At 47.2% G+C, this 27,031-nt stretch overlaps 1 protein-coding gene across 4 annotated transcripts in view; it reads left to right on the top strand.

The window, feature by feature from the left end:
* LOC147427137 (Polynucleotide adenylyltransferase family protein) overlaps positions 1–27,031 on the top strand; it is a 133,456-nt gene that overhangs the window by 39,599 nt on the left and 66,826 nt on the right. For all 4 annotated transcript variants that reach the window (XM_086498019.1, XM_086498018.1, XM_086498017.1 and 1 more), the window contains exons 2-4: positions 1,286–1,416; positions 1,672–1,789; positions 1,937–1,989. In XM_086498019.1, the coding sequence (XP_086354145.1) occupies positions 1,286–1,416; positions 1,672–1,789; positions 1,937–1,989 (302 nt within the window). The remainder of the gene's footprint in view (positions 1–1,285; positions 1,417–1,671; positions 1,790–1,936; positions 1,990–27,031) is intronic.

Genomic DNA, 27,031 nt, shown 5'->3' with positions numbered 1-27,031 from the left:
AAACTAATAAGAGCATCCAAAACATAATTTTGACACATGCCACAAAACCCCTAATTTATTGTTGAAAACCCTAGTTTATAAAAAATGTTGGAATCAAAATTTGTTCACGTCAATGTGTAGGGTTTGTTAAAATGATCATTTTTGACTTTTGCCACAGTTCCAAATTCTCATCCATTAAAGAGTTTTTAGAGATCTTTGCAATGCAAAAAAGCATAAAAAAGGCACGTTTTTAGAGTTTTTAAGGGCAAAAACGAGCTCCATTCTTCATCTCCTCTTTCTGTTGTTATTTCTTCTTCTTCCAACTCTGTTGTAGGTTCATGTAGGACCAATTTGCTTATCAAATTAGCAAACTACTGATGCTTTTATACCACTGTAACTGTCAAGTACCACATGCAAACTAAAAGAACAAAACTGGAACATAGTTTAGCACCTTAACACAACTAAAAAGAGATAGGGAGAGCAAATCTGCAATCTACCTCAAGGCGCATATTTAAAGGCACTAGGCTTGAAAAGTATCAGATACAAAAAGCTGGCGCTCAAAAGCACTCCCATGACTTACGGCCAAACTACCACGTAAGCAGCTGTAAAACATGGTGTGATTTGCAGGTCCGTACAATTTACCACGTCATCACTTTATACTATTTTACCATGTTATCACTTGTGACAGGTTTTGCAGGTCCGTACAAGTTGCCATGTCATCACTTTTGTGACAATGTGCCTCTTGCTGAGAGTATGAGACAATATGAGGAGAATTTCCCTCTTCTTGGATCACATAAGAATGCATATGTTAGAAGATTTGAGAAAAGTTTCTTGAAAACCAAGAAAAAGTCATGGTAATTCATTGTATACTTATGCACATTGTTGGGATCACACCTCTATGGTGACTGGTTTTTTACATTTTACCTTTAGGCTGAGCCCTTGAGATGTTTATTTTAATAGAAAATCTCCTCTTGGAAAAAAAAATAGAGATAGAGAGAGGAGAGAAGATCACACGGGGGAAAATTGTCATTTTAAAATGTTTATGACTCCTGATATTTTATTATGGGTTTCGTATTTTTTAATTACAGGTGTAATTGAGAAGCTTTGTTGTTCTTGTACTCTCTGAACTCATTCCATCTTGCACTTGACTGTTTCGCACATTATGTGCCTGACAATTTTCTTGGTTCATTGTCTGTGATGAGGACCAGCCTAGATCAGCAATTTCTAGAAGAAATAAGTAACTGATATTATTAGTGTGTTCAGGCGCCGATATAATCCTAGTTACCGTTGTGTTGATCTTGTGCAGCTTCTAGGAAAGGAATGCCATGATATTGACATAGCGCTCGAGGATATGTTGGGAAAGGCCTTCTGTGACAAAGTAAATGAGTACTTTATCAGTATCAACCAACAAGCTCGAAATGTTTCTGTAATTCAAAGGTGCATTAGTTGATGCCACACTCTGGTTAGCATGCACTCAGGTTATACTGGTCCAATCTGTCAATCAAGATTCAATATGGTATAAAATCTATCACATGCTCAGCACTCAATTTATTAGGGCACTGGCAAGCTGAAGATTCAATGTTGACTTAAGGATTGTTGCGGCCATGTCATTGTTTCATCTGGATTTTCTCCTTGATTTACTTAACTGTTTAACAGTTTTTATGTTCTTATTTCCATGTTTCTAACATGCAGCAACCCTGATCAATCTAAACACTTAGAGACGGCTCGAATGAAGATTTTTGGAGTAGAAATTGATTTTGTGAATCTTCGTGCTGAAACTTATGCAGAAAACAGCCGCATACCAAGCATGGTGATCATGATTTTGAACCCTAATAACACCCCCCCCACCCCCCCCCCCCCCAACCCCCTGCAAAAAAAAAAAAAAACCCCACACACAAAAAGAAGAAGTAGAAAAGGTAGCATGAACACTACTGAACTGCTTTTTTTGCTGCCTCAGAAGTTTGGCACTCCAGAAGAAGATGCTTTGAGAAGAGATTTAACAATAAACAGGTAGTATCATGCCACTGCCTAGTAGTTCACTGTTGTTTTTGGGTTCAGCAATTAATAGTTGAACAATATAAGCGCTGATATGTTCAATAACATTCAGCTTTTGGGAAAAACGTTTCGTTCAGTCTAAAGTAACATGAAACTAAGTGCGTGTATGCTTTTATAATCAAGTCTCTCTCATTTCATCTCTCTCTCTCTCTCTCTCTCTCTCTCTCTCTCACAGCAACAACTAGAGCTCTCGACGAAACCCTAAAACAGACCTGCAGCAGGTGACGAAACCCTAAAACAGTGCTCAGCAGGTGGCAAAAATCCCAAAACAGGTTCGCAGCAGGTGACGAAACCCTAAAACAGGTGGCGAAAACAGGTATGCAGCAGGTGACCAGGTTGCACAGGCGCACCCTCTCTCTCTCTGCAGCGGGAGGTGAGCTCTTTGCAGCGTGAGCGTGCAGGTTTGCTCTGTTGAGCAGCGTGCAGGTGGAGGGTGTGGGTAGCAAACAAGAGGTCTGCAGCCTCTGTCGAAAATGGCAAGCTGAAGGGCTGTTGACAGCGGACGCGCAGGGCTATGGAGACGCAGGCCCTTGCACACGCTTAGAGAGGAGTTCCTAGAGACGCAGACCCTTGCACGCGCTTAGAGAGGAGTTCCTATCAGATTGCTGCTCGCTGACATTTTAGTCCTGCCTCCGGATTGTTTGCTCACAACCCTCCTATTGCAGGCGTTTTGCAATGTGTATCATCAGGTAATCGGCTGTGAGGATATGCTAGCTGTATGTTGATGTGAAGAGGTGTGCATTGATCTCCTTCGGCTTTATGTTGATGTGAAGAGGTGTGCTTTGGCCTCTCTTGGTTGCGAGCAAAGGACACCTCAGCCTTTAGCACTTTGGCAACAATCGCAGGAAACTCCTTGTGCGCAACAGGGGCTGTTACGATGGAGGTCATGAGCGCTTCACCAATTTGCAAGTCCCGTATGAAGGCGACCTTCATGCTTACAAACAAGCGGATAACACAAGTGGAAAGGGAGATGAAGGAATGGAAAGCAGAGATGGAAGGATGGTGGAAGGAGAAGGCCAACCTTCTTCAAATGTTCCTCAATGAAGGCACGCAATGGAAGAAGGAGAAAGAGGACCTGCATGTAGAGATATAAGCACTTAAGGCGGATTCACAAGCACTCAAAGAAGAGGTCTCAACCCTCAAACAAGAGCTTGCTGATAGAGCAAGCAATGGACTAGAGGAAGGTGAATTCAAGCCCTCGGTGATAGAGGAAATCAAGGTCATCAAGGAACAGGCACGGATGATCAAAGAGGAAGAGAAACAGAATGGGGCAAAGACGTCTTCGTGGGTGGATGTAATCACGAAGACACAAAAGAAGGCGGACGAGGCCGAGAAATGGATAGAAGTTGCTAAGAAAGGGAAAGGGAAAGAAATCACGTCTATCCCCACTCCTACAATCATCAACATGACTTTAGAAGAAGAGCAGTGAAGGAAGATTTTGCACATACGAATAACCGGTCTAAAAGACCGAGATGACGTAGAAGGGGAAGTTAAAGAACTTCTCCGCATGATGGGTAGTGAGGCTACTCATACAAAGTCATGGAGGGTAGGGAAGAAGACACAAGGAAATGGGGAGACTTCAAAAGAAAGAGCTCTAATCATGCGCTTCCCATCCATGGAGGCAAAGGACTTCTTGAAGAAGCGTTCTACACTAAAGAAAATAGGCATATTCCTTGAAGATAACCTCACACTCACACAACTTGCTCTGTCACGTGACACATCCAACCCTATGCGTCCGTGGACAAGCTACAGCATGATCAGGGTTCAGTTCAGTCAAGTCAATCTAGAATAGGAAGTAATCTGGCACTTTTGTGAGTCTGTTCGCAGACCGTGCATGTCCAGACACTTAGATTAGATGCATATCCTCCGGTTGCACAAAACATGATCATCAGCATTCCCATCAGAATCCATCAAGGGAATTTTCCAGAGCATTAAACCTATTTTCCCTATTTTTTTTTGACAATTTTCACTTATTTATTAAGTGACCTTTGTTGGAAAGTAGGTTTGGCAATTTTGCTAAGTTTGTATAAGTAGAAACCTAGTTCTAGCACTTTCTCGCAGAAGAGGCAGCAGGAGCACAAGCTCAACAGGCAACTTCTCAACAGAACCCAAGAGGCCTAGCATTTTTGCATCACTGTAGCAAAGCTAGCGTTTTTTGGACAAGAACCCGGAATCCGGATCAGCTAGCGTTTTTACATCTGCAGCAACCCGGCGACCGCAAAGAACAAATCAGCCCTAGCGTTAGCAGTTTCCCACCACGGAACTCCAACGTTTTTGCATCAGCACAAAGATCAGCCCTAGCGTTTTTGGATCTGCCAGACAAGCCAACGTTTTTGCAGATCTTTGCGACGGAACCTCTTTAAGTACCAGCGTTTTCAGTTTTCAGCAGTCAGACATCGCAGATCAAGCCCCGAACCTTGCAGATCTCACCATCCCGCAGCAGATCCTCGCCGCACGGTCAGATCCCGCAAGGTTTATAGTTTCAGCCCGGAAAACGCAGATTTCAGCATCTGCGTTTTCAGCGCGTCGTCGTTGCATTGTCGTCATCGACATAGAGTCAGAATTCAACAGATAAAGATTTGCAGATTTCAGCCCTTAGCGTTTTCAAATTTCAGTCTGTCTCGTCGTCGTCCTCATCGTCGTCGACATCGTCGGCAAGTCCAAGCATTGTAGAGATTTGTGCAATCATAAGTAGACCGCTCTCGCCATAGAGAGCGGGGCCTTCGAAGGAGGGTTTTACAACGTCTTTGGTGTCATATTCTCTTCTCTATCTCTCAGTCTCATGCACTTCCATTCACAGTGTCCATTCACTTTGTTTCTGTCCATTGCACTCTCTTACTAAAGGAATGGAAGGCTCTTCTGTCCGTAAGTAAAAGGAACCTCGAGCACAGTTCGGAGCACTCATCTTGAGCAACGTTCAAACATTCAGTCCGCTGCACCTAACATTGGTATCAGAGCTTTGGCAGTGTTCTGTATCACTCAAGGAAAGAACCACAAGAATTTTTTTTTCTTTTTGCTTGTTGCGGTCGCACGTAACCCAAGTTCTCTCGGGCGTGTCGATTCTTATCGTGTTTTTGAAGAGTGACAGGAAACCCAAGAAAGAAGGGCTTGTCCAGCCTCCCCTTGTGCCTCTTTTCACTCATTGAGAGCGGACCGTGCACTTAGCGGCCGGCCAATCGACGTGAGGTGGGAAAAAGCAACCTTGGTGTGAGGTAAGGCTGCCAAGGGGTGCGCCCGCGGGAAAGAGCAGAACTCGGGTGAAGAGAAGATCCTTCTCTAACACAGATTGCAAGCGAAAGAAGAACCCAAGAACCGCAAGAACCTCAAGAACCAAGATCCCCAAGAACCCAAGTTCCTCGTGAACTTAAGAACCCAAGACCACAAGAACCCACAAGAACCCAAGACTTCAGTGGATGGTTATTACACGAAGCGGAATGGATACTTCGCTTAGAGGTGATGAGCATGAGAGAGGCGAAGAAGAATTTTTCCCACCGGGAGGTTTTTCCGACCCTCCCCCTTCCCCATCTATGCCATGGATTGCACTAACTCCTATGGAGGAGTTGAAGGAGTAGTTTATGGAAAGAAAGTTAGAACGCGAAGAAAGAGAAGCAGAAAGAAAGGCCTACGAAGAAACAATGGCAGCCATAGATCGTGACTACGAAGAAAGCGTGGCAGCCATAGAGCGTAAGTACGACGTGGAAGCCAAAGGCAGTCAAGCCAAATTGGATCGTGAGAACAACGAAAGACAAGCAACATTTGATCGCGAGACCAAAGCAAGACAAGAACAGAGCGACCAAGACATGAAAGAGTTCTTGTGACTCTTTTCGATTGTGCAAGCGCAGTTTGCACAGGTTCGGGAAAAGGAGAGTCTCTCAGTCTTTTCTTCTCCAAAGCATGACACACATGATTTGCATGATGATGATTTGAATGACAATGATAAGCATGATGATTTGGATGATAATGATGAGCATGATGATTCGCATGATCAAGATGTGATTTCTCACAAGCATGATGATTTGCATGATCAAGATGTGATTTCTCACAAGTATGATGAGTTGCATGAAGATGATGTGATTGTTCACAAGGATGACGTGTTAGTTGATAGTTTCTCTAGTGAAGCTACCCTCATTGCACATTCGGTCAGTCACGAAGAACCGATCTTGGCTCTCGAGCTTAGGTCCAAAGAACCCCCTCAGGAAGAACCGATCTTGGCTCTCGAGCCTAGGTCCAAAGAACCCTCACAGAAAGTATTATGTGTTCGCATGATTAGTACGCACGCATTGTTTGAGTGTTTCATTTGTGATCGTTTCCTGTATTTTCGTCAGCGCCTTTATGTGATCCCTTTTCCTAGACATGACATATTGTACGTTGAGCACGTTTCACTCATGAATGGGCACGGATGTATGCGGATTATTCATGAAAAGCTGAAAAATATGCATTCAAGGAAGTCACATTCCATGTCTCTTCCTTGGCACGACATAGTTGTAGAAAGAGCACATGAAAGTATGAGCTGATGAGCGAGCGGCAGTTTGTGCAAGTGATAGAGCACGCGAAAAAGTGCAGGGCTTGTTCTTTGGAGAGGGGCGAAGGCCTGCAGAAGAGGGGGCACTAGGAATTGAAAGAGGAGAGAGAGGGGAGCACACGATTTTTGGAAGGGGAAGATTGAGTGAGTTAAATTGGGCTCCTCACTTCCCTTTATTATAAGTATAGGACCAATTTAAAGTTAGTGGCCAAGTTCACATTGAACTTGGCCAAAGGTTAATAACCTTTAAAACTATACACAAAGGGGGCCATTTGGGCCTTTAACCCAACAACCTCCCACTTAAAGGCATAAATGGTGCCTTTAAGCTACGTGACTCCCACCATCTGTATGCATAGCGGATGTTGTGCTTTGGATAAGCACTTAGTGAGAGCATCTGCTGGATTTTGTGATTTATGGACCTTAACCAATGTAATAAGGCCATCCTCAAGCACTTCTCGAATGAAGTGATACCGCACATCAATATGCTTTGTACGTGCATGAAACATGGCATTCTTTGCCAGACATATGGCACTCTGGCTATCACAACCAAGCATAGGTGCCTTGGCAGGCAAACCAAACTCACTGCATAGACGTGCTAGCGAAATAGCTTCTTTAGAAGCCTCTGTGGCTGAAATATATTCAGCCTCTGTAGTAGACAATGCAACGATCTTTTGCAATCTAGAACACCATGAAACAACACCTCCCGCAAGAGTAAAGTTTAAACACATAGCCACTTGTGGATTTTCGTGTGTCCACATCACCAGCCATGTCAGAGTCACAAAATCCCTTCAACTCCAATGGTTCTTTACCATAGCAGAGGCATTTGTTTTTTAGTCCCTTTCAAGTACCTCATAATGGACTTCACTGCATCACAATGCAACCTGCCTGGATTAGCCATAAACCGGCTCACAACTCCCACTAGTAGCAACCATAGCATACATCAGTGAACCACAAGCTGAAGCATAAGGCACACTTTGCATGTCATTGGCTTCTTCCTTTGACTTGGGGCAATCATCCTTTGAGATTTTGACATATGGCTGTAATGGCACACCAAGAGGCTTTGCTTCATCCATGTTAAATCTGCCCAGCACCTTTTCAATGTACTTTTCTTGCGACAAATACAATATGCGCTGGTCCCTTTGCCTTGTAACACGCACTCCAAGTATATGTTCAGCTGCCCCAAGGTCTTTCATTGAAAATGCAGATTTCAGCTGCCCTTTAAGAGCATCAACAGCGCTTCTTTTCTTTGGAGCTATCAACATATCATCCACATAGAGAAGAAGAATGATAGGGCTGCCATCCTCATCACGTTTGGTATACAAACAATGGTCTGCATGGCTTCTTTTGTAACCATGTTTAAGCATGAAGCGATCAAACTTCTTGTACCATTGTCTACATGATTGTTTCAGCCCATACAAGCTTCTATTGAGCATACATACCAAATGTTCCTTGCCAGGAATAACAGAACCCTCGGGTTGCTTCATGTAAAGCTCCTCCTCCACATCACAATGTAAGAAAGCGGTATGTACATCCATTTGGTCCATTTCCAAATCAAGAGCAGCCACTATGACAAACAATACACGCAAAGTGGTCATCTTCACAACGGGAGAGAACACCTCTTGAAAGTCTATGCCCTTGGTTTGAACATATCCCTTTGCAACTAGCCTTGCCTTATACTTGGGTTTTGCATCAACTGTCTTGACTTTATACACCCATTTTATAGGAATAACCTTCCTTCCTTTGGGCAATTCCACCAAATCCCAAGTATGATTAGCATGCAAAGCTTTAATCTCTTCCTGCATAGCAAGCTCCCACTTGTCGCTGTGCTCACATGTCTTTGCCTCTTTATACGTAAGAGGCTCTCCCTCATCTGTCAACATAATGTAATGCAAAGAGGGATCATATCTGCTCACAGGCCGTCTTTGACGAGTACCTCACCCAATGATCCACATTATCCGGTAATGGGTCTACATCAGGTGGTATGATAAAATCATCAACAATGGGCTGCTGTACATCATTTTCAGCATTATTTCGTGGCTACAAATGCCCTTCAGGAGCCTCAGTTTGCTGCCCAACATCATCTGGCTCAAACACCACTGCAGCATCTACATTTTCAGCCATATGTGGTGCATCCTGAGGGTCAAAAATAGGCCTAACAGGTGGCTGGTCATGCTGAAATTTGACCCTTTTATGGTCATGCTTTGAGGCACAATTGTTTTGAAGCAGCCTTGCCTCATTAAAAACAACATCCTGGCTGCGTATAACCCTTTTTTGAGGTGAGGTAACCAAATCCTTTAACCCATTTCGCCTTCTTCACATATCCCATAAAAAGGCCTTTAATGGATTTGGCATCTAGTTTACTCCTCAACTCAGGTCTAACATGCACAAAAGCCTCGCAACCAAAAATGCGTAAGTGATCATATGAAGCAGGCTTGCTAGACCAAACCTCTTCAGGGATGTTACCTTTCAAAGACATTTGAGGGGATCGATTGCATATATGGACTGCAGTTTTCAAAGCTTCTCCCCAAAATCCATGAGAGAGATTAGCTGTGGACAGCATGCATCTCACCCTCTCACAAAGTGTCCTATTGAATCTTTTAGCCACACCATTAGAAGAGGGGCTGTATGGCACAGTAAGCTCCCTCTTAATACCCAAATTTTCACAAAATTTGTTAAATTCAGCACTTGTGAACTCCCCCCCATTGTCCGTATGCAAGCATTTTAGTTTTCTACCTGTTTGGGTGGTCACAAATGCATGAAATTTCTTAAACGCAGCAAAGGCTTCATCCTTAGACTTAAGCAAATAAACCCAAATTTTCCTAAAATGATCATCAACAAAGGAGACAAAATAGCATGCACCTCCCATAGACTTAGTAGGCATGCTACATACATCAGAATGTACAAGATCAAGCACACAAGATTTATGAGAGACAGCGGAGTAATATGAACACTTTACTTGCTTGCCATATTGACATTCATTACAAAAGTCAAGCTTTGTGTCCTTAGCATCAAGCTTGTTCAAAGTACAAAGTTTAGAGAGGCCCTTTTGGCTCATATGGCCAAGCCTCTTGTGCCACAACTCCATGTGAGAGTTAATTTCAGCCAATGCAATAAACTTGCCCAACACGGCCTTTCCATGCATGCAGTAAAGTGTCCCTTTCTTTGTGCCCTTTACAATGAGCCTTGAGCCTTTAGTCATTTTCCATGATCCTCTCTTAAACAAGATGCTGTAACCATGCATATCCATCTGACCAACAGAAAGCAGACTCTTCTTGATTCCCGGCACATATCTAACATCATGCAAGACAAGCTCATTTGTGCCATCTATGGAGAGATGCACAGTGCCAATACCCTCAATGGAACATGCATGATTGTTTCCAAGGTATACATGGCCATGCTTGCCTGCATCAAAAGTAGAGAAACACTCCTTGATAGAAGTCACATGAAATGAAGCACTGGAATCAACTATCCAAGTCTGGGATAATGCATCATGGACAGTCCACAAAACATCAATAAGATCACTCTTTGTGATCTGCATGTCCTGTGAATGAACATTAAGAGAGGCATCAAGGTCATAAGCATCATCATCTGACAAAGTGGCACACAAGATGTCCTCTACATCTGATAGCTCCTCAATCACAACACTAAAAGCCACATTGGCCTTCTCTTTGTCCTTTGAGCTATCCCGTGCATCTGTCTTGACTTCCTTCTTCTCTTTCTTTTTGTCTCCGCCATTCTTTTTCCGTTCTAACTTGGCTTTATAGTACTTGCAATCGGGTTTCTTGTGACCTTTCTTGCCACACTGATAGCAAGTCACATCCCCCTTGCCTTTGCTGGCATTTCCCCTTTCCTTACTCTTACTCTGACTCTTACTCCTTTGTGCATAGAAATTCTTCTTCTCTGTCCTGCCTCTAACTATGTTGGCAGAGCTGCCTCCCTCTCCACTTGCTTTTCTCTTGATTTCCTCATTCAAGATAGAACCCCTAACACTATCAAAGGTTAAATTGGAGTTATTGGACAATGAAACCACCAATGTTTCCCATGACTCAGGTAAGGTCATAAGCAAGAAGATAGCTTTCAACTTATTATCAAAAGGAGGCAAGCCTGAATCCTGTAACTGCGACAAAGTAACTGCGAACAACGACAAGTGCTCTGCAGCGCTCTTTGACTCATCTAGTTGCATGCCAACAAGTTTTCGCATCAAATGCAGTTGGTTGACAGGCGTTGTATTCTCATACATTCCCTTTAACTTCTCCCACACATCAAAAGCACTTGTGAGACCTTTCACATCAATGACTGTCTCATTGGTCATGGCTATTTTAATGTATGTAACAGCCTTCCTGTTCAGGCTAACCCATGCTTCATCCGTCATATTCTGTGGCTTTGCCTGTTCAAGTGCCCCTTCACAATCCTTAAGAAATAGGATTCCCTGGATCCTGTCTTTCCAAAGGTCGAAACCTGTTCCATCGAACCTCCTAATCTCAAAGAGATTCTTCACATTTAAAGAAGATGAAGCCATAGTTGCACGAATAAGAGGGTTAAAACGCTGAATTTTTGGGCAAAATGCACAAAAACCGGAGTATAGCCTCACAGAGGTCTGCACTACATCTCCAAATGGTCACAGGAGCAATTTGGGGGGGCCGCAGCCTCAGCCAACGGCACAGCGCACAGATTCAGAGCCACCCTCCGAGCCTGGGACTCGAGCGGAGGAGGGGTGGCAGCAGGCCCGTGGCCGTCGACGCCAGGGGCCACAGAGACAGCCTGGCACTCAGAGTGGCCCTTCGGTGCCTACTCAGCAGCAGTGGGTTCCCACGGGGAACCGCTTTGGTCCTCTTGAGCAGGAAGAGCCCCCTACGCCAGCCTCCACCTCCGCTTCATCCTCGCCCGCCGCCCCTTCTTCAGATTTCCCCTCCCCCTCCTCATTCCCCCCCCCCCGCCCTCTGCTCCCGTCCACTCCCCACCTCGCCCCTCTTCCTCTGTCGCCCCACCCCTCTTTTCTTCCCCTCCGCCGCTCGCCCCCCCCTCCCCCCCAGCTCCTTCTCCCCCTCCTCCTGCTCCAGTACCACAGTCGACTCAGGAGATTGGTCCCTCGCCGGCGGCTAGGAGATCTCTTGGCAGCGCCTTTGCCACGAGTCGCCTAGCGAGGGAGGGTCAGCCCTTCTTGCGGCCCCCTCTGCAGATTCAGACATCTTCCCTTGCAGCTATCCCTCGTGGTCTGACGAGCATAGACCTCCGACGCCGCTGGGATTTCTTCGACTACGGGTTCACTCGCTTCTTCGGTGATTCCGCAGCAGACCACGAGGCAGCGTGCTTCAGGATCCATGCTTTGTTCCTCGCCGCTAGGGGGACAGAGGCCTTGGACTCAGTAGTTGGTTTCTCCTTCCCCCTCTGTGGTAGGACCGAGACAGAGTGGTCCCTCGACTCAGTGGTGGGATGGTCGCATACACAGGTTCTCGAGTTCTCTCACCACATGGGAGAACTTGGAGTTACAGATTTGCTGCAGACTTTATGGCCACTGGCCAAGTTTGCGGTGACACCCCTAGACTCAGTAGGAGGCACATTGTGGTGTACTTTTTTGCTGATACGCAGTGTTTGCCTTGCTATGTATACATTTATGAGGACTCTTGGACAGAGGAGGTTGCTTTACGCACGGCTCGCTCTGCTTGGGCTTGGGCTAGGCACTCACTGCAGTCTCGCCTATCTAGAGGACGCTTGGATGCAGATTACTCCCCATCCAAGCCAGCCTCGAAGATAGCCAGTCTTGCTGTTGCGGCAGCATGTGTTCTCTCTCGCTCCCTATGAGGATAGTCTCGTGGAACGTGCAGGGAATAGGTGGGCCCCAGTTTCAGCGACAACGGGGCCGATTGCGTCAGGAGCTTCAGCGTTGCCTTGTGGGAGGAGAGATTGATCTCCTTATGCTTCAGGAGCACCATCTGTCTGAGAGCCGCATTCGGCGATGTGGTCAGATTTTGCATGGACGATATGATACCTTTTGGTCAGCTGCTTTTGGGCCTGGAGGCATCCAGTGTGGGGTATGTATGACTAATGCGGACTCATTGCAGCAGGCCATTGTGGGCAGAGGGAATATTGTGCCAGGCAGGGCTCAGTGGATTACTATGCAGGTTCAGGGTGGCCTTGTGGGCTTCCTGAACATCTATGCGCCCAATGTGGCGAGTGCTCGTGCAGAGTTTTGGTCACAGATTGTTGAGTCTTTGCCACAGGCTGACCATTGGTGTGTAGGAGGGGACTTCAACATGTTGGAGGACCCCTCTGACAGGATCGGAGGCAGCCATGCTACTGTGCATGGAGTCGAGTTAGCAGCTTGGGAGAGGTTGTGTATGACTTTGAGGGTCTCGGATACATGGCAGCATTCTGGCTTTGTGGGGCCTCCAGAGAGTCTTGCCTTCTCTAGATCGGACCGTAGAGTGGGAGGAGTGAATCTATCGCAGATAGATCGCTTCTACACTAGTGACCACTTCAGTGACTTGGGGGGATCAGTGGGCACCTTGGCAGGGACATCCTTCTCGGACCATGCACCAGTGATCCTCACAGTGGCAGACATGCAGAGGAGTGGGAGCACGATGCTTCGCATCCCAGAGCGGGTCTTGTTGGACTCAGCAGTTAGAGAGAGGGTAGAGGCTCTCTGGACAGAGGGCATGGAGAGCCAGGCTCTACCTGCAGACAGAGTGGCCTTAGGCCTAGCTCAACTTAGCCACTTTTTTCTCCAGGAGTCTCTGGCTCGGCGGGCTGCAGCGAGAGAGGAGGAGCAGCATCTCAGACGAGACATTGCTTCACTACAGAGGATGCAGGAGCAGCATCCAGACAGTCCATGGTTGGAGGAGCAGTTATTACAGCAGGCTCGACAGGAGCTTGCTTGCACAGAGGAGAGGCGTCATGAGTTTGCCTTTCGCCGACAGGCATATCAGTGGACTCAGGTGGGTGACAGAGTGACAGGTGCTTTTTTTGAGACAGTGGGACCTGGGCACTCGCATGCCAAGGTCAATCAGTTGAGGAGACCTGATGGGTCAGTTGTTTGTGAGCCCGAGGATATGCGTGCAGTTGCTACTGACTTTTACCGTGAGTTACTGTCGGCTGAGCCCCAGTCAGAGCGGCAGGATGCATGCAGGCAGCAGGTTTGGGCACAGATGCGTTGTCTTGTGACTGAGGAGATGCGCCAGAGGCTAGAGATGCCTCTTCAGCTTGAGGAGCTGCACACAGCTCTTAGGGCCCTCCCTCGTGGTAGCTGTCTAGGTGAGGATGGGCTGACTCCCAGCTTCTTCTTGGAGTACTGGGACCTGCTTGGCCTAGATCTTTGTAGTGCCTTTCAGTACATTCTGCACACAGGAGTGATGTTGGATAGCATGAGTGAGGGCCTGATTTACCTCATTCCAAAGGAGGGTGGCTCCTTGGATGAGATTCGACAGTGGCGCCCCATCACCATCCTCAACTCAGCCTACAAAATTCTTGCCAAGGCTCTGAGTTTGAGGATTCAGCCACTTTTGGAGAGCCTTATACATGGGACTCAGATAGGTTTTGTCAAGGAGCGTAGTATCCTTGACAACATCTTCACTTTCTGGGAGGCTTCTGCCCTGGCACGGCTCCGTGGGGAGGACCTTGTGATTCTTCTTCTCGATTTTGAGAAGGCATACGATAGAGTTGACTGGGACTTTCTAGAGGGCACTCTACGCAGGATGGGCTTCTCAGATGCTTGGATCAGAGGGGTGTTAGCTTTGTACAGACAGGCTCACAGTCAGATGCTTTTGGCAGGAGGTAGAGGTGAGCGCTTCATGCTCACACGATCGGTCAGACAGGGTTGTCCTCTTGCCCCTTTTCTCTTTCTGTTCTATGCGGAGGCGATGAGCAGATTTTTGGTGTCACAGCAGGTTGGTCTGAGAGACTTCGCACTCCCTATATGGGGAGATGAGCTTCTGGACGCTGAGTTTGCCGACGACTCAGCCTTGTACTTAGAGGGCCAGGAGGCCAATCTACACAGATGTGAGCAGGCTTTGGAGACCTTCTGTTGTGCATCGGGGGCACTGATCAACTGGAGAAAGACTGTGGCTTTCTCGGTTGGCAGTGTTCCTGTGCCAGATTGGATGCCTGGAGAGGATTTCAGGTGGATTCCCCCAGGGACTGCAGTTCGGTACTTGGGTTGTCAGGTTGGTTTGGACTTGTCCCCCGAGCAGCAGATTGCTCCTCTTCTCCTGTCCATCAGGAGAAAGCTGTTACATTGGAGCTCAGTACAACTTTCGCTGGCTGGTAGAGTAGTAGTTGCCAACCAGGTGTTGTTGGCGACTATGTGGTACATCACTTCTTGTTGGATCTTCTCGAGTTCTTGTATCAGTCAGGTTGAGAGACTTATCAGGAAATTCCTTTGGTCAAGTCGTGACACTCAGAGTGCTCGAGCCAAGGTGGCTTGGTCGGTCATCACACTTCCTTGTTCTCAGGGAGGGCTTGGGATCATTTATCCAGCACAGCAGAGCAGAGCCCTTCTTGGGAAGTTCGTCATCAGAGGACTTCTTCCAGGCGAGGAGCCCTGGAAGGAGTTCTTGCTGCAGAGGCTTCGTGCCAGGGTGCCTCAGTCAGGAGGCCCTTGGCAACCTTCGACCAGATGGATCTTCACAGAGTTGCGCCGAGTTGGTTTGAGCAGGAGACTGGAGAACCGCTTCTCTGTGAGTTTGCTTCAATCTTGGGAGCTTTTACGGCGTGGCCTAGAGCAGAGACAGCCGACGTACACGGAGGAGCGCCTACTGCAGCCCCTCGTCTGGAACCCCATGGTTAGCACTCAGAGAGGCCACTTGGTTGGGAGTCCGTCTCATGTTTCTTGGGGTCCCATGGCAACAGGTCCAGCGCGCTCTCTAGGTGACTGGCTAGAGTTCACAGGTTTGTCAGAGGAGGTGCAGGGTTTACAGCTACAGGGTATGAGAGGGGTGCAGAGTATGTGTTAGGACATCTCAGAGTCAGTTCCAGCTGAGTGGCTCACGCCTCTCGAGCCAGTAGCACCCCGGTGGATGGGAGCCTTCACACGACTGGAGGTTCTCATTTCAGTCAGGGACTGTCCCAGCCCTGTTCTTCGAGCTTCAGGGTGGGGGCCGACTACAGCGAGTTGCAGTAGAGGCCCCGCAGGTAGTAGAGTGCTGTTTCCAGAGGATACGAGTTGTGGGCATCTGTGGGAGGACTTGCGTCATAGATCCTGACCCAGCAGCTCTTGAGACTGGACATTGGAGGCTATGGGCTTGGGAGTGTTGTCCACTGGCACGAGTACAGTGGGATCCTGGTGAGTGGCTATGGAGGGACCCCCTCTCTTCTGCAGACCGCCCAGGAGTCCCCTTCTTTCAGTACACTATTCAGCTTGGACGTCATATACTTGCAGCACAGAGAGAGGCCCGCCCCGTTGCAGCACGTCATTGGCAGGAGGAGGGCCTCACAGTCGAGTTCTTGGCAGAGGTTGTGGGACTCCAGACAGCCGAGGCGCGTCACTTTGTTTCAGTGGTTGGTTGCACACAGATCCACAGCAGTAGGGAGTTGGCTTGTGCATAGTGGTCTCTCGGCCACATGTGCAGCCTGTGACCAGTTGGTGGAGAGTCAGCGCCATTGTCTTTGGGACTGTCCCTCAGCCCAGCAGGTGTGGCTACGAGTTCTTCGGCTGATGCTTGCTCTCTCCACGGCTCGACAGTACACTTGGGGGGCAGCGGCCTGGTCCACACTCACCGGCCCGGCACTTCAGTTTGAGCTATCTTTCACCAGCAGGATGATAGTGATACAGGGGGGGCGACCTACACTCCAGCCTGCTACAGAGCTTACTCCACAGGAGTGGTGCAGTGAGAGAGAGGAGTGCTGGGAGCTCATCAGTGGCCTGACACTTTGGTTCATCTTGCGGGCCCGCTGTTTCCGCATCTTTGAGGCTCGCCCTGTGCCACCAGCAGAGACTGTTCGTGACTTTTGGCTAGAGCTGATCCATACTCTCAGAGGACAGCTTGAGGGACTACAGGGTAGCTCCGACCGCATGCGGGAGCGCCGCGAGGCTTTCCTTCGACTCTGGCGCCCTGGGCCTTTCTACACCATAGTCCAGGGGGTGCTCAGATGGCACTACTGTCCACCTGTGTGGCTCTTCCCTTTTCCAATCTCTTGATTTAGCCTCATTGTATATATGCTGTTTTTTCATTGGGAGAGTCTCCCCATCATGCTTGTTGTAGCCCTCTCTTGCAGAGGTGGATGTAGCCCTATGGACAGTTTTCATTAACTAATAGAAGGATCTCTTTCTGGAAAAAAAAGAAGTTGACCTTCTTGGCTGAAAATCAGTGTTTGCAGGTGTAGGAGAAAACCCTAATTTGGCTCTGATACCAGTTGATGAGCGAGCGGCGGTGTGTGCAAGTGATAGAGCACGCGAAGAAGTGCAGTGCTTGTGCTTTGGAGAGGGGCGAAGGCCTGCAGAAGAGGGGGCGCTAGGAATCGAAAGAGGAGAGAGAGGCGAGCGCACGATTTTTGGAAGGGGAAGATTGAGTGAGTTAAATTGGGCTCCTCACTTCCCTTTATTATAAGTATAGGACCAATTTAAAGTTAGTGGCCAAGTTCACAAAGGTTAATAACCTTTAAAACTATACACAAAAGGGGCCATTTGGGCCTTTAACCCAACATGATCACCAAGCATGGGCATTTCCGTTGTGAATTGCCAGAGTTGATTGATTTGGATCAGAAAGACAAGATTCGCTCTCATTGTTTGCGTGTGTGGGTGAACGGTTTAGCACTCCGTCTCTTTGTTCATCTACATTGCATGCACAATCTTTGAGGAAGACAAGATTTTTTCCACTCACTTTACATGGCATGGGTATGTTCATGTTTTTGTGTTGGAAGTGGTTTCAGGAATTTTCAGCCATGGAGATTCTTGAAGAAGGAAGAAGTAGGCCTCTAGACGAAGTTGAAGCATCGAAGGAGCCACTCGAGACTTTGTGTCGCTTTCGGCGCGGCCCAGAGAAGCAAGCGTTGCAGACCTTTATGAAGTTCAAGTACCGCATGACCCACACATCAAAGTGGCGATGGAACCTCTTTAAGTACCAGCGTTTTCTGTTTTTAGCAATCAGACATCGCAGATCAAGCCCTGAACCTCGCAGATCTCACCTTCCCGCAGTAGATCCTCGCCGCACGGTCAGATCCTGCAAGGTTTACAGTTTCAGCCCGGCAAACACAGATTTCAGCATCTGCGTTTTCAGCGCGTCGTCGCTGCATCGTCGTCATCGCCGTCGTAATCGACATAGAGTCAGAATTCAGCAGATAAAGATTTGCAGATTTCAGCCCTTAGCGTTTTCAGATTTCAGCCCGTCTCGTCGTCGTCCTCATTATCGTCGACATCGTCGGCAAGTCCAAGCATTGTAGAGATTTGTGCAATCATAAGTAGACCGCTCTCGCCATAGAGAGTGGGGCCTTCGGAGGAGGGTTTTACAACGTCTTTGGTGTCGTATTCTCTTCTCTATCTCTCAGTCTCATGCACTTCCATTCACAGTGTCCATTCACTTTGTTTGTGTCCATTGCACTCTCTTACTAAAGGAATAGAAGGCTCTCTCGTCCGTAAGTAAAAGGAACCTTGAGCACAGTTCGGAGCACTCATCTTGAGCAAAGTTCAAACATTCATTCCGCTGCACCTAACATTGGTATCAGAGCTTTGGCAGTGTTTTGTATCACTCAAGGAAAGAACCACAAGAACCACATAATTTTTTTTTTCTTTTTGCTTGTTGCGGTCGCACGTAACCCAAGTTCTCTTGGGCGTGTCGATTCCTAATCGTGTTTTTGAAGAGTGACAGGAATCCCAGGAAAGAAGGGCTTGTCCAGCCTCCCCTTGTGCCTCTTTTCACTCATTGAGAGCGGACCGTGCACTTAGCGGCCGGCCAATCGACGTGAGGTGGGAAAAAGCAACCTTGGTGTGAGGTAAGGCCGCCAAGGGGTGCGCCTGCGGGAAAGAGCAAAACTGGGGTGAAGAGAAGATCCTTCTTTAACACAGATTGCAAGCGAAAGAAGAACCCAAGAACCGCAAGAACCTCAAGAACCAAGACCCCCAAGAACCCAAGTTCCTCATGAACTTAAGAACCCAAGACCACAAGAACCCACAAGAACCCAAGACTTCAGTGGATGGTCATCACTCGAAGCGGAATGGATACTTCGCTTAGAGGTGATGAGCATGAGAGAGGCGAAGAAGAATTTTTCCCACCGGGAGGTTTTTCCGACCCTCCCCCTTCCCCATCTACGCCATGGATTGCACTAACTCCTATGGAGGAGTTAAGGAGTTGTTTATGGAAAGAAAGTTAGAACGCGAAGAAAGAGAAGCAGAAAGAAAGGCCTACGAAGAACCAATGGCAGTCATAGATCGTGACTACAAAGAAAGCGTGGCAGCCATAGAGCGTAAGGACGACTTGAAAGCCAAAGGAAGTCAAGCCAAATTGGATCGCGAGAACAACGAAAGATAAGCAACTTTTGATCCCGAGACCAAAGCAAGACAAGAACAGAGCGACCAAGACATGAAAGAGTTCTTGCGACTCTTTTTGATTGTGCAAGCGTAGTTTGCACAGATTCGGGAAAAGGAGACTCTCTCAGTCTCTCCAAAGCTAGCGTTTTTTGGACAAGAACCCGGATCAGCCAGCGTTTTTGCATCTACATCAACCCGGCGACAACAAGGAACAAATTAGCCCTAGCGTTAGCAGTTTCCCGCTGCAGAACCCTATAGTTTTTGCATCAGCAAAAAGATCAGCCCTAGCATTTTTGGATCTGCCAGACAAGCCAGCATTTTTACAGATCTTCGCGACGGAACCTCTCTAAGTACCAGCGTTTTCAGTTTTCAGCAGTCAAACATCGCAGATCAAGCCCCGAACCTCGCAGATCTCACCTTCCCGCAGCAGATCCTCGCCGCACGATCAGATCCCAGATTACAGTTTCAGCCCGGAAAATGCAGATTTCAGCATCTGCGTTTTCAGCGCGTCGTCGTTGCATTGTCGCATCGCCATCGTCATCGACATAGAGTCAGAATTGAGTAGATAAAGATTTGCAGATTTCAGCCCTTAGCGTTTTCAGATTTCAGACCGTCTCGTCGTCGTCCTCATCGTCGTCGACACTGTCGGCAAGTCCAAGCATTGTAGAGATTTGTGCAATCATAAGTAGACCGCTCTCGCCATAGAGAGTGGGGCCTTCGGAGGAGGGTTTTACAACGTCTTTGGTGTCGTATTCTCTTCTCTATCTCTCAGTCTCATGCACTTCCATTCAGTGTCCATTCACTTTGTTTGTGTCCATTGCACTCTCTTACTTAAGGAACGGAAGGCTTTCCCTTCCGTAAGTGAAAGGAACCTTGAGCACAGTTCGGAGCAGTCATCTTGAGCAAAGTTCAAACATTCATTCTGCTGCACCTAACATGCTCATATGAAAGAAGTTAGGCCCGAGATAATGACAGCTCGAGAGAAGGGGAAAGTGGCCTTCTAGAGGGATGGATGAGTGTTGATTCTGGAGAAGCGCCCGCATGATGGTGGGACCACACTCAGAGTGGCTACATGGAATTGTAATGGATCTTTGCGCCTTGATGTAGGGGCCTTTGAGGATAGTTTCACAGGGAGAGGCATCATTTTTTACTTTGAGACGCATCAGGCCCCGGGGCAGTCCATGCCCCATGTGAGCGGATACAAATGGGAGACAACTTGCAGATAAGAGACTCGATCAGTGCGCAGAGGACGAGATTCAGGAGGAGTGGCAGTCGTATTGAGGGAGGAGCTGCAGTCTCTGATACATTTAGCTCGGAGGGATGAGCATGCTAGGTACATGTGGGTGAGACTGAAGCTAGAGACAAGCAGATATCTCTACATCGCTATTTGCTATTTCCCTCGTTGTACATGCATCACCTAGAGGACAGTCCCTCTTCTCTATTTTAGATGATGATATATGGGAGTTTTCTAGAGATGGTGACATTATTATCTTGGGGGGTTTCAATGCTAGGACTGCCCATCACCAGACAGTATTCTATGATACCTCAAAGGAGTTGATGCGGGAGCTTGATATTAAAGAAATGGGCCTGTCTAGATTATCACAGGATGAGGAGCACACGAGTATGGCAGATACTTGATTGATATGGGGACTGCACATGGATTGGCCATTTTTGAATGGCCTACAGAGATTCCCTGCAGTTGGTGGTTTTACATGCTTTCCACATCGGCATGGTGCTAGTACAGTGGATTATGTTATGGCTCCGCCAAGACTCATTCCTTCCTTTCAGGATTTCGTGGTGGGAACTAGGCCGGTTGGGGTAGCAGTCGATCATGCTATCTTGTCTTTCACTCTATTGTTCCAGTTCAACACAACTCCATTGGGAGAGGCCTCCACACATACTTGGTATACCTTCACGAGGGAGACGGATCACGTATACATTGATGAGATATACAGGCAGCTATGCACTCACGACCCAGGACGACCACTAGATGAGCTCATCCAGATTTTGACAGAGACGCTACATGATGCAGCATCAGAGGCATATCCCCACAACCAGCCTACACGCAGACGATCTAGAGCATGCCTCAGGACAGTTGGTATGGTGAGGAGTGTAGAGAGACGAGGATCAAATTACAGAGAGAGGTGCTCATGGGTACTACTACACATAGACAGTCATGGATTATCTTCCGCCGCCTAGTGAGACGAAAGAAGATAATCTGCAGTCTCCACCGCCAACCATCACTTCCACAGAGACATGGGGGGAATATGCTACATCTCTCTATACAGCATCGGGGCAGCCACCTTTGCTTGACCCTCCAGAGGCATGCCCAGAAACATGTACTTTCTTTACTGCTGAGAGGGTAAGGAAAGCCATTGACAAGATGAAGACAGGAAGAGCACAGGATCATGATGGTTTGGTAGCAAAGCAAAAGATATCCATGCCAGAGATATGCTTGCAGAGCCCCTTGCTATGATGTTTAATAGAGCCTGTATGAGGGTTTCCCTGAGACTTGGAGTATGTCCACTATTGTGCCTATTTTCAAGTCGGGAGATCCTATGCTTCCCGGGAATTACCGAACCATCATGGTTGGTCACACTCTGGCTAGGCTATATGCATCAATTCTTGAGCATGAGTTGAGTGGATGGGAAGAGAGACAGGGCATACGGGTAGCAGGACAGGCAGGGTTCAGGAGAGGTTTCTCCACTCTTGGCCAGATTTTGACACTCAGAGGCATTATTGAGGAGGGTAGACACCATGGTAGGAGGATATATTGTAGCTTTGTGGATTTCCGCAAAGCCTTTGATACAGTGCCACGAGCCAGACTCATACACAGATTACAAGACATGGGGGTGCCCACAGAGCTGATCTTGGGGATCTTAGCTTTATACAGGACATTCGTAGGACAGGTACGCACTACCCAGGGCATGTCCGACATGTTTCACTCCACCATTGGGGTGAAGCAGGGTGGTCCCGTATCTTTGACTCTCTTTGGGATATATGTAGATGAGTTTTTAGATTATGTACATACAGAGGGTGATAGAGTGCTCAGCTTGCAGGGACATGGATTCCGTTGCTATTATATGCTGATGATATTGTGCTGATCTTTGATGCTCCAGAGGGGATGCAACGTCATTTGGATGCATTGCATGTATTTGCACGGGACAGTGGATTGTCTGTGAACATTGGTAAGACCAAGGTAATGGTGTTTAACACCACGGCGCAGTGGGTAAGGAGGTTCGCCCCCACTTTTACATATGGTCGAGAGATTGTGGAGTATGCAGATACATACACTTATCTTGGGGCGGTTTTTAGTGGTCCATTATTTTCCCTGACGCGTGCAGCAGATACGCGATTGACCAGAGCCTATGCAGCACTGGGGAGACTTGAGAGGATATGTTCGTAGGTTCAGTTCTAGGAACCTCGGACAAAAGCTTTGGCTCTTTGACACTTTGGTCACTTCAGTCATGCTGTACGGAGTGGAGATATGGGGCCCCTCAGTTGATCATCATAGCAGAGCTGACAGTACTGATGGATGGAGATGTATGGAGAAGCCCTTGGTGTCTATGATTTCTTGGATGATTAGGGCCAAGGCCTCAGTACCACTTGGGCTCTCCCTAGAGACATATATGCTCGATTAGCACTAGAGTCTTCGCGACAGCTGGCATTGCAGGGAGATAGATCATGTTGGTATGCAGAGATGGAATCTTGGTTTCAGTTACGTGGCTTTAGTATTGACCGGCTACCCCCATTTCAGTACCCTCTGGATGCACCCTCCATCTCCCTCACTAGGGTATAGATTACCAGGCTCATCAGACAGGACTTGATTCAGTTGGATACGAAGAGGACATGGATACAACCTATACATGAGCTAGGTACGAAGATGACTTTCTATAGAGAGCATCTTCTCCAACTCACAGAAGATGGTTTTGTGATCAGACCAGGATACATGGATACTCATCTATCCCACGGGATACGATGTGCTATTGGTTAGATACGCACATCCTTACATCAGCTAGAGATCGAGACAGTCAGATTTAGAGGAGTACACACTGAGTCCAGGATTTGTCAGGTGTGCCAAATAGAGCCAGAGACAGATGTCAGAGCTACATTACATATGTCACTGCCCAGTATACTATGAGATACGAGGCCGCTTTCACTGTCTATTCAGAGAGGGTTTTGGGCCACTTTCTAGAGTCATGAGATACCAGGATCAGAGATGCCTCGGATTATACTTTTTGGAGATTCGCAAACATAGAGAGGACCTCTTGAAGAGGGGCACAATGAGAGAGATCTAGCGACAACGAAAGATTACAGATTTCTTTTAGTCACAGATAGAGGAGTTTGAGTAGCCCACACAGCATAACAACACCAAAGGCACTAGAGGCATACTTCTTGATCGGGCGATAGAGTTGGGGCGGTCCCGTCGCCCACAGATGAGGGGGCCTGTCCTCTCGACATCGACGCAGATTGTGAGAGAGGATCCATACCATACTGGCGCGACATAGGAGCCGTCCCGGATACTGATGTATATGTATATGATGCCTCAACTGTCAGAGAACTCCATTGTAACATCTCACCCTTTGTATTTCCTATTCCCTTTGTATCAGCTTTCACCCCACCCCTACCCACTATTTTATTTTCTTTTCAGTTCTTTGTACTTTTTGTACCTAGACCTGGTATTAGATTCACCACATGTAACCTTTTGGTCTCATAGGTCATTTTGGCCTTTTGAAGATGTTAATATTACATTACATTCTCTCTCTCTCTCTCTCTCTCTCTCTCTCTCTCTCTCTGTGGAGATCCAGGAGGCCGACAACGACATGGAGGAGGTTGCAATAGAGGATCAAACTATATTGACGAGACATGGGAGACGGTGTGTGCAGACTCTCACCATGGAGGACATCGACACGATCATGCATTGATTGATGTGAGCCATCTCCGGATTCTGATACACATATCCACCATTTTGTATCCGTTCTCTGAGATACACACCCACTTTTTGTATATGTACCTCTCAGATTCTTGATACCCACCCTTTACCTCTTTAGAAGGCTTTGGACCATTGCGCAGGCTTATGAGTTTTGAGGATCAAAGGTGTCTTGGGCTGTTTTTACGTGAGATTTATACGCCATAGAGAAACTCTCTGTAGAAGGCCGACATAGAGTCCTCTCAAACTTTTTTAGTGTCACCCTAGCAGTTCTAACAGGCTCTTCTTCCCATCCATCAATTAAGCGCAAGGTAGACACCCTGCCAGAGGAGTAACATTGGACAAGTCCATTGCCATTTGCAAATTGAGGCACACGTGACCACGAGGATCACGTCTACAACTCCATCACCACTAGCAGCTTGGAGCTATCATCGAACAATGCGCGATGAATATTTGTTGTCTCTCCCTCTCTAGGCACTCATTGCTGGAGATATTGGGCTGATCAGGGACCCCTCCTATGAGCTGTTATACATCATACAATAGGACAAAAAGGGTCCTTTATCCTAAGCACTAATATTCGTGCATGAGAGCATGCTTGTTGTTTGCGTTTTCTTTTCCAAGATGCACAATGAAATGGGGTCCTTTTGTTTATGAGAAGTATGTTCATCGCTCTTTCTTCTTTCCTTTCTATCAATCTCTCTTCTATGAAAACAGTAGGAGGTATTTGGACCTCCTAGGACCATGAGTCAATTGAACCACTTGGCCATAGTTGTGTTTGGAAAGACGCTTGTAGGCTAAGAAATGATAACAGCCCTATGTCCCTGTAGAGGGCTTGTGGACAATTCACCATGATGGGGCCAGGATAAAGTGATAGAATGATAAAGCGAGAGTGGGATCACACTTGTGAATTTGCTACAGATAGCACTTAGTAATCCACAATGATCACAATACGGTGCAATACATTTCCATTATGAAGAGACATAATCAAATGTAGGGCAACCTACTAGCTACTCAAAATAGAAGCCAATCTAGATAAATTACAGCTAGCTAGGAATTTTTCCCAACAACGACGAATGGCCAAGGTCTTGTGTCAGGTGCAGCGGAAGTGTTTAAGGATTTTGCTTGGATCTAGTACTCCGCCCACAAACACAAGGTTACTTTACTTCACTTGAAAGAACTGAACTGAATGAAGAGAGAGACACAAGAGAGAGAGAAAAGAGACAACACCGAATGTCGGGTCCCAAAACCTCAAGGGCCCCCTTGCTCTGTTGCTAGTGCAAGAACTTTCTTTACTTCTTGCACAATGCTGATATAATGATTAAATGCTGAGATGCCAATGCTAAGAATATTGATGCTACTGATGCTGGGTACTACTGAGATACTGAAGGGTACTGCGGGTACTGATGGGTACGGAGGATCCCTATGCCGAGCTAGGCACGAGCCAAGCCAGAACACAAGGGGTGCTAGATGCTGGGGTACTGTGTCGACGACGACGACAACGAGGACGACGTGGCTATGGCTGAATTGTGAAAGGGCTAGCGATGTCAATGGCTAGAATCTGAAACCTTGACGAGGCTAGTGCTGAAATCTGATGGCGATCATAGGCTGAATCGCTGGCTGTCCCGGGATGAAACCGCTGAGGGAACTTTGAGGAAGACGCTGGCGATCTGGCTGGAAAATGCCAATGAGGCTGAGAGGACTGCCGGTACTTCTCCTCTTCCTGCCTTCCTACTTTCCAAGCATTGCCTATGGTTGCATATTAACCCACAAAAGATTGGGTCGAGCAGACGCAAGTGAGACCCCACGACCCTGAGATAAATAGGCTGAAATTAACTTATTAACAAATAAGGTGCTAAGAGGTGGTTCATGCGGCAAAACACCTATATGCTGAAATGCTGTACTGTGCAAGAGAGGGTATGCAACTATGACTGGCCTGAACATGCACACCTTGCTAGAGGCTCACAAAGTGCCAGGCTAGGTCCTAAGCTAAGACTCGTGCTAGACTGTAGCAAAAGCTTGTCCATGTCGCGCAAGTGTTGTGCGCACGTGACATCCCCCCGTTAAAGGTGAGGCACAATTGCTGAACTTCTATCTATACTTTTGATGGTGAATGCTTCTAATGCTTGTTGATGCATAAACCGATGAAAACTTCTCCAAATTGGTGGGTACTGCGGATGTAGGTACTGTTGTGATGTAAACACCCGACCATACGAGCTGCTAGGCAGCCTTACTTATGTCGCAGAATACCAGCCTTGGTGCTGACTCTACCTTGTGAGCAAGTACGACCACTTGAATAGTCCTGTCGTGAAAACATTGCGCGTGAAGTTGAAAGGTAAGGGTGCTCGAAGGTATTTCCAAGGGTTTCATGTTGATGGAAGTGGATGCACGCTACATGCGAATGCGAATACAAAAGAGGGTTAGGGATCTGTCTCCAACTCCTTCCATATCCGCATAAGAGGCAAGTAGATCTTGGCACTCAAGGTCTGGGTTTTCGTGTATCCGATGTCGATCTCTCTGCAATGAAGATGGGAGCTGGTACTGGATGCTTGATACTGACGGTTATGAGAGACTAATAGGTCCGGGGTAGGGACATGTGTCATGAAGCTTCTCTAAGGAAAAAAAAACTGAGAGAGACTCTTTGGGTTCTTGGGATTCTTGGATACTTGGGGTTCTTCCCTTGAGTTCGCGAAGCCGAAGCATGCACAAAGCTCTGATACCAATGTCAGGTGCAACGGAAGTGTTTAAGGATTTTGCTCAGATCTAGTACTCCACCCACAAACACAAGGTTACTTTACTTCACTTGAAAGAACTGATCTGAATGAAGAGAGAGACACAAGAGAGAGGGAGAGAGAAAAGAGACGACACTGAATGTCGGGTCCCAAATCCTCAAGGGTCCCCTTGCTTTGTTGCCAGAGAAAGTACTTCTTTTATTTCTTGCACAATGCTGACCTGACAAAGGGCTGCCAATTCACTTTCTGACAACAAACGTGCGTCAGCTAAGAGTTGGAGCTGTTGATACATTTGTTTGGCCTCCTTAACATCGCTGCGTAATTGAAACATGTACTGCTTACCATAGTCCTGAATTACA

This window comes from Adiantum capillus-veneris, chromosome 24 (assembly GCF_014529385.1).
Source record: "Adiantum capillus-veneris isolate H3 chromosome 24, ASM1452938v2, whole genome shotgun sequence".
Classification (NCBI taxonomy): domain Eukaryota; kingdom Viridiplantae; phylum Streptophyta; class Polypodiopsida; order Polypodiales; family Pteridaceae; genus Adiantum; species Adiantum capillus-veneris.
The sequence above is the reverse complement of the archived record's forward strand: the minus strand, read 5'-3'. Positions and strand labels throughout refer to the sequence as shown.